Source organism: Gavialis gangeticus, unplaced genomic scaffold (genome assembly GCF_001723915.1).
Source record: "Gavialis gangeticus isolate Ggan-Ray unplaced genomic scaffold, GavGan_comp1, whole genome shotgun sequence".
In the NCBI taxonomy this organism is placed as follows: Eukaryota; Metazoa; Chordata; order Crocodylia; family Gavialidae; genus Gavialis; species Gavialis gangeticus.
The window spans coordinates 91,498,641-91,510,486 of NW_017729031.1; the positions used below are offsets into that span (position 1 = coordinate 91,498,641).

At 41.5% G+C, this 11,846-nt stretch overlaps 1 protein-coding gene across 7 annotated transcripts in view; it reads right to left on the reverse strand.

Moving 5' to 3' along the window:
- The window catches only part of HDAC4 (histone deacetylase 4), a 481,696-nt gene that overhangs the window by 74,788 nt on the left and 395,062 nt on the right, over window positions 1–11,846 (reverse strand). For all 7 annotated transcript variants that reach the window (XM_019523379.1, XM_019523376.1, XM_019523374.1 and 4 more), the window contains one exon: window positions 6,515–6,648. In XM_019523379.1, coding sequence (XP_019378924.1) covers window positions 6,515–6,648 — 134 coding nt within the window. The remainder of the gene's footprint in view (window positions 1–6,514; window positions 6,649–11,846) is intronic.

Here is an 11,846-nt window from a genome sequence, read left to right on the forward strand (position 1 = left end):
TCGGCTATTAGATAAATGTGCCAGAAAGGTCTGCTGAAGTGCCCGATCTATACAGATGTTGAGCAAGCTAGGTCAAATTAATGCAATGCCTCTTCTGGGCATGTGCCGCACTTGGCACAGGGGCATGCTGAGCTGCAAGTAAAGCACCATTTGGGTTTTTTTCACATCTGTAAGCAGCCATGATGTTTACCCAAAGGACTAAATTGACTTTTCTTTATCTTAAAGATAGAGCAAATGTGACATACAGTAACTGGGGAGTAAGTTACTCAATCCCAGGATAAAATTGCTCCTGGAAAAAAACCTGTAGCAACTGGGTAAAGTTATATCAGGAGCATGTTGAGTCTCCATGGCTCAAATCCATTTCATTCCAGAGCAGGTGTTTGCTCAAAGCAAATGGGCTATTACCAGCTCACCCATAACCCCATGGCAAGGCATTTTAGTAGCATCTACTGCGTACAGCTAACCCTAGAGAGCTCGTCATGTGTCTGTGCAGAATATTGGTGTGGTTTTATTCCAGAATAAAATCCAAGGCAAATTGGATAAATGTAAAGTGGGATAAATGTATTATGCATCTAAACCGTTCCTAAAATAATTTTGTGTAGATATAATCTGGCATAATAAATCTCTATCCAAATAAGAGAATGGTAACACCGTGACACAACAAACCAGATCCTTAATTGAGGTAAATGGCTGGAAGTTTTGCTGGCCTCCAAGAAGCTAGTCCTATTAATATTAGTTGAGAATCTGTCTCTATATACCAAAAAACCCCCAAAGTCTGTGCTTATCATGGAACCACTTCTCACATACCCTAGTTGTTTTAAGAACTGTCTAGTAAAACATACATTACATTTAGGGGTCTACCTAAATCACAGGGAGACTTACCAATTTTTGCAGGCTGATTGTGGTATAAAGCTCTAACTCTGCAGTCATTTTGTGGCAGCCCCGCCCTCTGGCACTGATTGGGGAAGAGGCCCTGCCCCTCAGCACTGATTGGCAGAGGCCCTGGAGGAGAGGGTGGCCACCATCTTGACTGCTGGCTGTCCTTCGTGCGGCCCTGTTCCTCACTGTTGATTGGTGGACAGGCCCCAGTTGGGGGAGAAAGGATGAAGGGGCAGAAGCCATCTCATCCACCAGCCAGTGCCTTCCTGTCCCAGCAGCAAGGACCACTGGCTCTCACTGGGGAGGCAGCATTTTATTTTTATTAAGTTTTTTTCTTTTTGGTTGATTTAAAAAATTTCGCAGACAAACCCAGATTCTGTGGTTCCACTGAAACCACAAAACCGCAAATTAAGTAGTTCCCTAATTATATTCTTCACAGGAAATGTCTACTTTACTATATATTTTGGGACAACAAGCACACATCTGAGAAAAATTCACAACACACATTGTACTGACTGAAAGCAAAACATTGTTCTGAATACATTATATTTGCCCAGTTCAGATCCCTTAATTGCCATTCAAAAGGCTTCCTCTCCGCTTTGTAACAGACTCCAATATACCTACTCCACGCAAACAAAAAAGAAAGGAGTACAAAACTGAACTATGTTTCCAGAAAATTGACAATTTCAGCTCAGTCTTACAAACCCAGTCCATTCTTTAATCATTTGAACAGCATTTCACTGTCCACGGGAACCTGGTAGTTCATTATATTCTGTCATCTATAACACCTAACTTTCCCTATCCAACTTGCTCACTGCATATTTTTACCTTTGTCTTCTAACCTGCCTCCTGGCTGCAAAATTTGGGCTTTTCATTTTAGGGTTTGGCTTTTAACACCCTGGCAAACTAATTGGCTCTTTGTCCTCTTTTTGTCTCCTTCTGCACAAAACTTGACCTTTGTGCTAACAGAGCACCTTTATTATTCCATTCACTTTATATACTTTCCTGTCTCTTTTTCATGCTAACTTCTCTTTTTAATTTTCAGCCATAAAAGCTCCTATGCTTAACTTTGCATTGTTTACTCCTTCCACTTCATTCCTCATGGTTGTTTTTTATAGCTATAGTAAGAGATGGAAACCTGTTTTTTTTAGGTGTCTGAAGTCCCAGGTGGCAGTCAGCTGCTTCCAATAGCCTAACATACATGGGATGATGCTATGGTCTGAGGACTTTCGGCTTTCTGCAGAGACTGCAAATCAGACAGCAATGACAACTAAAGCACAATAGCTCTTCTAAGGCCATGTAAGAGACATTCAGTTTGTCCTGGGAGAGTTGCTGCTTTCCCAGTAGAAACCATGAGTATACAGACATTCAGTATTTTTCTCCCAGAGCAAAAATGGCCATTCCAGGAGAAAGATAACCCAGGAGTTTCTCCTGGGAGATCGAACTTCTGTATATTTGCCTTCTGAGAGGAGCTGCAGCACAGTATTCCTGGAGTGATTTGATACCAACCCTTCCTACCCCACCGCCGCACAGGTCCAGGGAAAAAATGCATCAGTCAGGTTGTAGTCTACTGCTCCACCCAAGCATGGAGCCCCTTCATAACCCCTTCATTGTGCTGCAGGGAGATAAAGCCAGAGAGGCAGTCTGGGTCAGCCAATTAGGGCTGCCCTGTGCACTACTGTCATCTGTCACCAGGCAGACAGAGCTTGCAAAGCATGCTGAGATGTGTGCACTGAGACCCCCTAAGCTGCACTCGTGTATAGCATTTGAATGTCTGTTCAGGGGTCTCCAAATAAGTTTTCCTATCACAAAGACAAACCCATGAAAATTCTTCCACATCATTTGAACATGTGTATGCAGCCTAAGATGCACAGAGACTGAAACTGTACTTTGATTTGTGACAGTTAAAAGCTACTTGCATGGCTAGAGTAGACCAGATAATCCGATCCAATGTTTTTTCTTATGTTATTGTATCGCAGGTCAATTAACCCAATTGTTCAAGCTAACTTTCCCCACTACAGGGATGTTGTCAGTGTATTCTTGAAGAGATGTCCTGATCTCTGGAATTCATTTCCTAGCTCTCACCTAGGAAGGATCTCATTAACTTCAGGGTACCTTCTACAGTCTTCCAATTTCCCAGTGCTTTTGATGGAGGGGCAGAGAACTACACTAGGCAGTGATTAGGAATTTTTGCTTGAGGGAAGTCTTATTGAGACTACTTTGATTAGCACAATTATCTTTTTAAATTTGCACATATGCTAGAGTAATTGCCACATTTTATACGTCAACTTAATTAAATTTTTGTTGCACAACTGTTTTCATTCTACAGCATCACCTTCAAGCTCTTTTTTTTAAGCTGTCAGATTTTTACCTATCAAACTCCAAGTGGCAGCATTTCCCCCTCAGCTGTATGCAATTTTTTTTCTTTTTGTGGACATCAGGAATAAATATAGATCAGCTGTTTTCAACAATGCAGAGAAAAAATGTGCTTTTGAAATTCTAAACACATTTGTAATCTTTTTTGGATCCACTTTCTTGCCTCCTTAGTAGGTGGTAGAAACTTAATATTTGGCAGGTTGCAGAGACACCTTTCAGCAGGATGATGAAGATGAGTTTTATTTTGGACAACTTACGAAGTTTCAAAGAATGCATGCCTTGAATGCATGATAAAAGAGCTAGCAGCCAGAGATCCACTGGCACTCTGCATGCATGCAGCATGGACAAGGAGTGGAAATGTCCACTGAACAGCTGATCCCCTCAACAGTCTATAAACACGGAAAAGAAAGAGTGGAGTTTAATTTTTGATTCACAGGTGCACTACGCGATCACAAAATATTTCTTTAGCAGGCCTGTAGGCTCATTTAAATGACATGTAGTGTCTGAGGCATGGGGCTACACTTTTGGACAAAGGAGGATAAATACAAATATTTAACAACTACATTAATCACAAATGCCATGCAATGTCTGAACTGAATAATGCAGATACACTGCAGAAAAAATTAAGCCAGCAGGCAAACTGGGAAAAAGTACTGGGTTCTTATCCACTGACTTGTTACGTGTCTGTAACCAACTCACTGCAACTCATTCTACCTGTCTTTTCACTTGCAGACACATACTACTAGTAATATTAACATACCTCATGGGGCTACTGGGAAGATTGATGAAGATTTATCAGTTATCTAGACTGCTATACAAATGCTGAGTATCCCGTATGCTCTTACTTTATTGCACACATTACACAAAAGAGTCAAAATAATACACAGACCCCCCAACCAACCCTAACTGGTAATTTTTTTTTTCAGCTTCTCAAAGCTATACTCTACCCTTCAAAGTTTCACTCTAATGTAAGGGTTTCCTTTTGTTTGTTTGTTTTTGTTTTTAAGATTGCACATGTGTAGATGGAGCTCTCTCCTCCTAGTGCTGAAGGTGAAAAAAAATCATCCAGATTCCAAGAGTCCTATCAAGACCCTCTGTGTAAATTTATTGGCACAGATCTCAGATACAAAGCTGGTTTTGCTAAATTTGTCACACAGCAATCTTTTGGTAAAGAACAAAAGGTATTCTCTGTCAGCCCAAAGAAAGGAGAGAGAAACTCTAGCCTGTCAGGACAAGCCTCTTAAACCTGAATATTCCTCCTCCCTACCATGTAAACCCTTTTTATAGATAACATGAATGTTACATTATGCATTGTCTAAATAAAAAATAATACATTATATAAACCAACTTAACTACTCATACCGCTATGCATACCCAGAGACAGAATTCAAATGAGGGTTTTAAGATGAGGAGAGAGAAGAAGTGACTCAGTGGCTTGGAAATAAGGAAAAGTATTCAAGATAGATGAATCAATGGGTCAGTACAAATTAACGGATGACCCCAAATATAGTGGTTCAGAGGGGAGGAAAAGATAAACTGCCAGTATCAGAGGAGTGAAATGAAGGAATGGGAAGGTGGTGTGCAATGTCAGTTGAGTAAAGTGGAGCAATTTGATGCAAAATTTCATACATGATAGAGCTATCTTTGGCACAGGCTGGGAGACGACTAGGAAACCAATGGAGATGAAGGGAAAAGATGACTGGAACGGCAGTGCAGCTGTATTCCAAATACCCTGAAGTTTACAGACCAGAGATTAAGGATGGTTGTAAGATATTTTAAAAAGAAGAGACAGGAAGTGATTAACACATGATTAAAGTCTTCAGAAGAGGACGGGTCAAGATAAGGTTGAATTCTACTAATGTTCAGAAGATAATTACAGACAAGGGAAATGTGGGAGGAAAAAAGTTGAGTGTCAAGAATGACTCCAAGATTTTTGTCCACAAAAGCAAATCAGACGGGTCAAATTAAAGTGAATTAATAGTTGGTTAGAATTCACAGATCAAAGAATTTTACACCCAGGAGGACAATTTCTGTGATACAGAGGTAGGAGATGAGGCAAGCAATACTGTTTGGCATAAGTGTTGCTTCTAAAAAGCTGATCTTAGTTACAACAATAGAGTATTTGTCTTAAGCTCCCCTTACTGCCCCCTACCACAGTAGAGTGAGAATGAACCCAACCTTCAGCTGCGCTTGTCTTTTTAGACTTGCATCTGAACTTTTTTTGTTCTCTATATAGGGAAACAGACGCCGCACAAAAAGTTTTGCTAACAACAATGCTGCCCCCAAGTGGTTAACACTCCTGACTACATGATAATGATTTTTACCTAGACATTGGCTTTAACCAGGGGAAGTTGCATAATATTCAGACTCCTCAGGAAAAAACAAAACAAAACAAAAAAACCCCCCAAGTATTCAAACAACTGATAATACTGTAAGAATTTAGTCTGATTGTTTTCAATCTCTATATGCCTTTGTTTTCTTACTGAGTTCGTCAGCTTCCTCCTCTCCCTTTGCGGAAATGGCCAACGAAGCTAATACAAACCATGTTGATTCTATGCTCTGTGAGCCCTTGGTTATGAATACAGCCTCTCATTCTGTTGCAGCACCTTAAGCTTGGCTTGGCCACTAAACTATCAACAACATTCAAAGAAAGTAAGCCACGAAAACAATGGAAAAAAATTAAGGACAGCATTCAATCAATAACTGCTCTTCTTACAGCCTGGAATTACAACAAAAAGACTAAATCACAATATGCTGCAATCTTTGACCCCTGGAAAAGTCACTGCTTGACAGATCTTTTACATTAGTCAGGGAAGTACCAGAAAAAAAATATACAAAACTCTTCTGCTGCAAATAGTGCAATGCAGATATATTTTATATCAGTCTATACATTAGTGATTGGAACAGACTTGGTAATGTAACCAAATCACATAGCTGAAAAAGTATTTCTGGTAGGTCCAAATGCTCAAGTACAGAGTCATGTAGGCATGGATTAAATTTAAGCCACATTTGTCAAAACCCAATCTACAGACAACCTTATAAAGTTTTAAAATGAAGTCTAGCATAAAAGTTTGCATGTTCGGATAAATCAGAGATCCAAGTTGCAAAGTTCCATGTGCTGATCTTCAAAAGGAAAAATAAGTTCCTAAAAATGCTCTGTTTAAAATCTGACTGTAGAATCAAAAAGACAAGTCTATTCTCTCTCTTGTTCCTAAACACACAAGCACTTCTCTCCCCCTTCTCTGGTGGTATTTATTACCTCACATTTGCCACGGAGGCCTGTCTCCTGAAGGCGGGACCAGATGCTCTGGATTCTCCCTGCATGTTCTGGGTGGCTGTTAGTGTTTCCACAGGTACACTGGTGTTTCAGCATCAAGGTGTCATATACAAGGCCTGCAGTAAAGGTTACAAAATTGCTTGCAATTAAAGCAACTTTTTTTGTTAAGACATGGAAAAAATCCCCTGCTTTGGACTAGAGCACTTTATATTCAGTTGAACTAGTATGCACAAGTAAATAGGAATTTCACAGGCAAATGTAGCACACTAGGAAATTAAAATTTTAGACACTTAGAAATGAGGCCAAAATTTCGAAAGTGACACTAAGAATTGTGCAATGCTGAAAATTCTTAACACATTTGGGGAAAAAAAATCACTAATACTAAGAAAAGATAAAATAAGGTAGATAGAAGTGAGTGGTGAAATGAAAGCAGGTGGCAGCAAGACAAAGCTGAGAGGTTGCTGAAAGTATTTGAAAGGTGAAAGCAGGAAAAAGCGCAGATTTCAGCAGAGACATGCAAATGCAAGAATAATAAAAAAGCCATTGCAAAGTAATAAGCATAATACGTGCGATGACAAGTTTGGTTCTAGCCTTCCCTTAAATCAGATACCAAGGAAGGGGGCAACTGCTGAGACGCGTTCTCCAGATATACAACTGAAAACCACATGGGGCAAAACTTCCTAATTATGACAAGATGAAGTTCTTGAAGAGGACGCAAAACTCTGACTCATTAGTGAAGCCAAACAATGCAGGATGCATTTGCAGACTGACTACATTTAAAGAGGTAATACAAAACAAATGCTCTTCTTGTGAAAGTCAGCCATTGGTATATGCTTACACTGCAATCCAAGGGTGAAGGTAGCTCATGTACCAACAGTATAGTCTGTGGCAGCAAAGAGTTATGCATGGGTTGAAAATCCATCCAGGACCTTAAGTTAACAGCCAAGCACCTATTTCTGTGCTGCAGTGGCTGGAGTTTGTTGGTATCTGAATCACCTAGCTAAGGGCTAGCTCATGTTATCATATTTACTCAAATCCAAGATGAGGCTTTTCTCTCCAGTCACCCTGGGGGAAAAAAGCCATGTCTAAGATCCAAGTACCAGCCTGGGGCAGGCAACAACTCAGCTCTGGCATTAGCCCTGGGCTTGGGGCCAAAGCAGGTGCTAAACCATTATGTCTGCCGCAGGCTGGGGTGGCTCACATGGCAGGGGAGGGGGTGCATGTGGTGGGGAGAATGAAGAAAGAAAAACCCATGGTGTGCGCCTTGGCCCCTGCCCCCAGCAGCTGTGGCTCTGGTTCCAACTCCTCCAGGCCCAACCTAGCTAGGCCTCAGGGGCTGCTGCCACTGCTTCTTCCTGGCTGGGCTTGGGCTGCCACCACAGCTGACTGTCCTGAAGCCAGAGCCACTACCCAGAAGGTAAGTGGCGGGGAGATGCAGAAGGTGGGGGATGCCAGGTGTGGGAAGGCGACAGGCACTTGCAATAGACAGCATGAGCTGGCAAGCAAAGACACTGGGGGGTAGGAGCAGTGGACAGTTACAGGCATAGAGAAGGCAGGGGGCAAGGGGTGGTGGTGGCGGCAGTGGGGGGTGCAGCAACAGGACAGCAGGCACAGGAACCAGCGTGGCAAGCAAGGGAGGCAAGGGGTGGGAGTCTGGCTTCTTGTCCCTGCTGTTGCTTTGGGGGTATGAATTAAGGTGGCCCTCCAATAATTATATTCTGTACATGAAAATTTATGACAAATTTATAGTTGTCCATGCACAGAATCTAATTATTGGAAGGCTGCTTTAAATCTGAAGTTGTTTTGGATTCAGGGAAATATGGTACATCTACACAAGCTTCAATCATGCCTTTGGATTGCAGCACAGCCAGATTCTTGGGTTGAAATTTGGCTTCCCACTACTCTCCAAAAACTGGCAATGACCCTTTCAGCCATTATGCTTTGAGGGAGTTGGCATTTCTCTTTGCTTTAGGTGCTGGGACCCTTGAGAATGGAGAAATGGTTAAGTGATTAGGTTAACCACAATTCAATCAATCAAGGCGTTCCAAGTCTTCCTGTTTGCTTCATTCTGACATTATTAAAGCCTATTAAGAGCTGCTGGGCAAAACCAAACAGTATAAACTCGAGCTGAAGAGACAATATGATCTACCAGAATGGATGGCTGTTGTTTCTGACTACATTTTTTCTTAAGAGGCAAGGAGTTTTTTGGGGTTTTTTTTTTTTTTTTTACTGGACTGACTGTATAGATTTTAGGCAAGTTTAGGGTGTAAAATGTCCGTCTTCAGGTCATATTTCCTTCTAATACAATATTTTTATAAGTATTGAGAGATTTTACAAGATGTATATCAATATTTTGACTAATATCTTTTATTCAAGAAGTATTTAAATAAATTGTCTTGTGGACAACTTTTCCTGCCTGAAGAGCTGAGTTAAGATAGCTAGAAACAAAGAACTAACTCCACCTTCTCTTCTCTTCACAAGTCTAGGCACCTTGACTCGTGCAGAATACAGTGGAAAATGAATGCAGTGCTGCCTCTGTGGTATTAAGCAGGTGTGTCATCCATGGAGTTCAATTTTGGTTCATACAATAAAAATGGATACAAAACATAAACCATATATAGGTCAGTGTCATCATTACAGGTGAAAACCACCCCCTTAGAAGTAAATGCTAGTTTGGCCATTTCCAGGGAAGTAACAAGCAGTTTCTGCATCCTGGGTGGCAGTACCAGCAGCAGCAGCTGCCACCATTTTTGCACCTCTCATGTCCCAGTTATTCACCCCTGGTTATATTACTGGCCATTTTCACTAACTACAGCATCATCTTGGCAGAGGTACTCCATTGACCAGGCAATGAGAACACAGCTATGGTTCACATCATTACCCAATTCATTTGAAAACATAGTGAATTAAAATAAGTTTTGAGCTCCTTAGTCAGGCAAAGTCCTGCTGACTTCAGTGGAGATTTGCCTCAGTAAGGACCAAGTAAGAATCGTATGTTCAGTTCACAGCTTTCTTGCTCTCATTCAATATTGTTAATATTTTAAAATGCTGTCCCATGGCATTCAAAGCTTCTAATAATCAAAAGTGAAAAGAGAGGAAAGCAATGCAGAATTCAGAACACCAAAGCGAATTATTTTAGCAGTCAGCAAAGCATGCAGAGAGACCTGCAACCAAGGATTCAGAAAACAGTGCTAGGGAAGCATTTTAGAGGTGGGTAAAGGAGATTGCAGATGCAAAGCATATTGTGCGCTAATAGAGGGAGTGAAGAGAAGCACAGGGCAAGAAAAGTGAGATCACAGCTAATGGAGAAAGGGAAAGTACATAAAAAATGTAGGGAAGCCCAGAACAAGTAGCCATGCCAAGGATTAATTCTTATGATGCCTGCAGAAATCACATGTTCCACTGCTAATGAAATAAATGCATTTTGAACAGTTTTCTTTTGTTTACATAGTATGTTTCCAGACAACAGGTAACCCCATCCCTGCAACTGAGGCGCTTACTATGCACCAGACTATGTCTGCCCAACAAATGAAGTGCACTGATTTCAATGGGAAGTTGAATGGGCTCAACCATGAGCTTTAACTTGGACAGGATGAAGGAGGATTTTGCTTAAAAATATTTTCTAAGGGTATTTACTTCCTCAAGAATTTAATTCTTAATAGTAATCCATGAAAAATTAAGGTGTTGGTTATTTTAGGAATGCAGGTACAACAATGATCTGATGACAGATCTAGACCACCAATCAGTCTAAAAATATCCTGCCTCTGACTGGGCTGCGTATCAGAAACTATCAGGATACATGCAAATGAATTATTGGCTTTTCTACAACATCCAGGTTTTCCTTACATTGCTCCCATATCTGCCTCCAGTCCAAAAGGCTTGCCGATCATCTCACAGGTGTCCTGCTTTTGTATGAATAGCAGTTTGCTTATACCAACTGTACATAGTAGGTGGGCAGCTCACTTCATAACACCATTAGGGAGATACATAGGTAAAGTTGAAAGTAGGAAACTTTAGCTCTGCATCTTTAGCTAGTTTAAAGCAGCATAAGATGTATCAACATTTTTAAGCACAGAGAAAGTTAGGTACTTTAAAAATTTATCTTTCTAACATGATTGTTTCGTAATTTCCATTTCACTCTGTAATATTAAAGTTGGGTATATGGAAAGTAAATACATTCAGAAGCAGGGATCTGAAACAATACCAAGAAAAACTCTGTTTGGCGTATGGATTTTACTGTTACGCCTTTAGGCTGACTTGCTGCTACCCCAAACTGACGAAAATTACATCTTTGTACCACTCGTATGCAGTCCTATATACTTTGGGTGAAATAATGGCTTCACTGAAATTCATGACAGAATACCCTGAGTCTTCTTTGGGGCCATGATATGTGTATGTGGACACCACTGACTATATACTGTATTTATCCAAATACAGGACAACTCTGAATTTAAAATACCTCCAATAATTAGATTTTATTTATGGAAAAGTATCAAATTTATTATAGTTTCCCACGTATAGACTCTAATTATTAGGGGATTGTCTTAAATTTGTACCTCTACTAATCCACTGCTGTAGTAGGAGAAAGCAGTGGCGGGGGGCAACCAGTAGGGAGGCAGATGGCAGGAGGGGCAGGCAGTTGGGGAGGTAGGAAGTGGGGGAGTCAAATGGCTTGATCCTTACTTCTTGCCTTGCCCACACCTTGCTCCCTGCCACCTGTGCCCTCACTACTTGCCCTCACAGCTGCTTGCCCTCTGCATGCATGCCCCAGCACCTGCCCTGCCCTCACAGTGCCTACTTCTCTGGCCCCTTACTACTCTCCTCATGCCTGCACCTCTTGGCACATGCATCTACCACTGCTTACCTTCCAGCTCCAGCAGGGTTCTGACTCTCTCCAGCCCCAGGCACAGATCAGGTGGCTGTTCCAGCCCTAGCTTGGCCACACAGCAGCTGTTGTGGCAATGGCATCTCTGGCCCAGTCCCAGAGTTGCTGCCACCACCACTGCTGCTACTAGGCCAAGGTGGGGCCGAAGCAACCACGTGATCTGTGCCCTGGGCTAGAGCCCTGCCAGAGCTGGAGTCCGATGGTAAGAGGCAGCCCTCCCCACCCCCCCATACTCAAATCCAAGACAAGGAGCTTCCCTTCATCTGAAAAGGGGAAAAATCCCTTCTTCTGATCAAGTAAATATGGTATATGAGGGATGGCATGCATGTACTATAGTGGCAATGTAGGTAAGTATACATAATATGCTTTAAGCATAAAAAATGGTTACGTGTGTGTGTGTGTGTGTGTGTGTGTGTGTGTGTGTGTGTG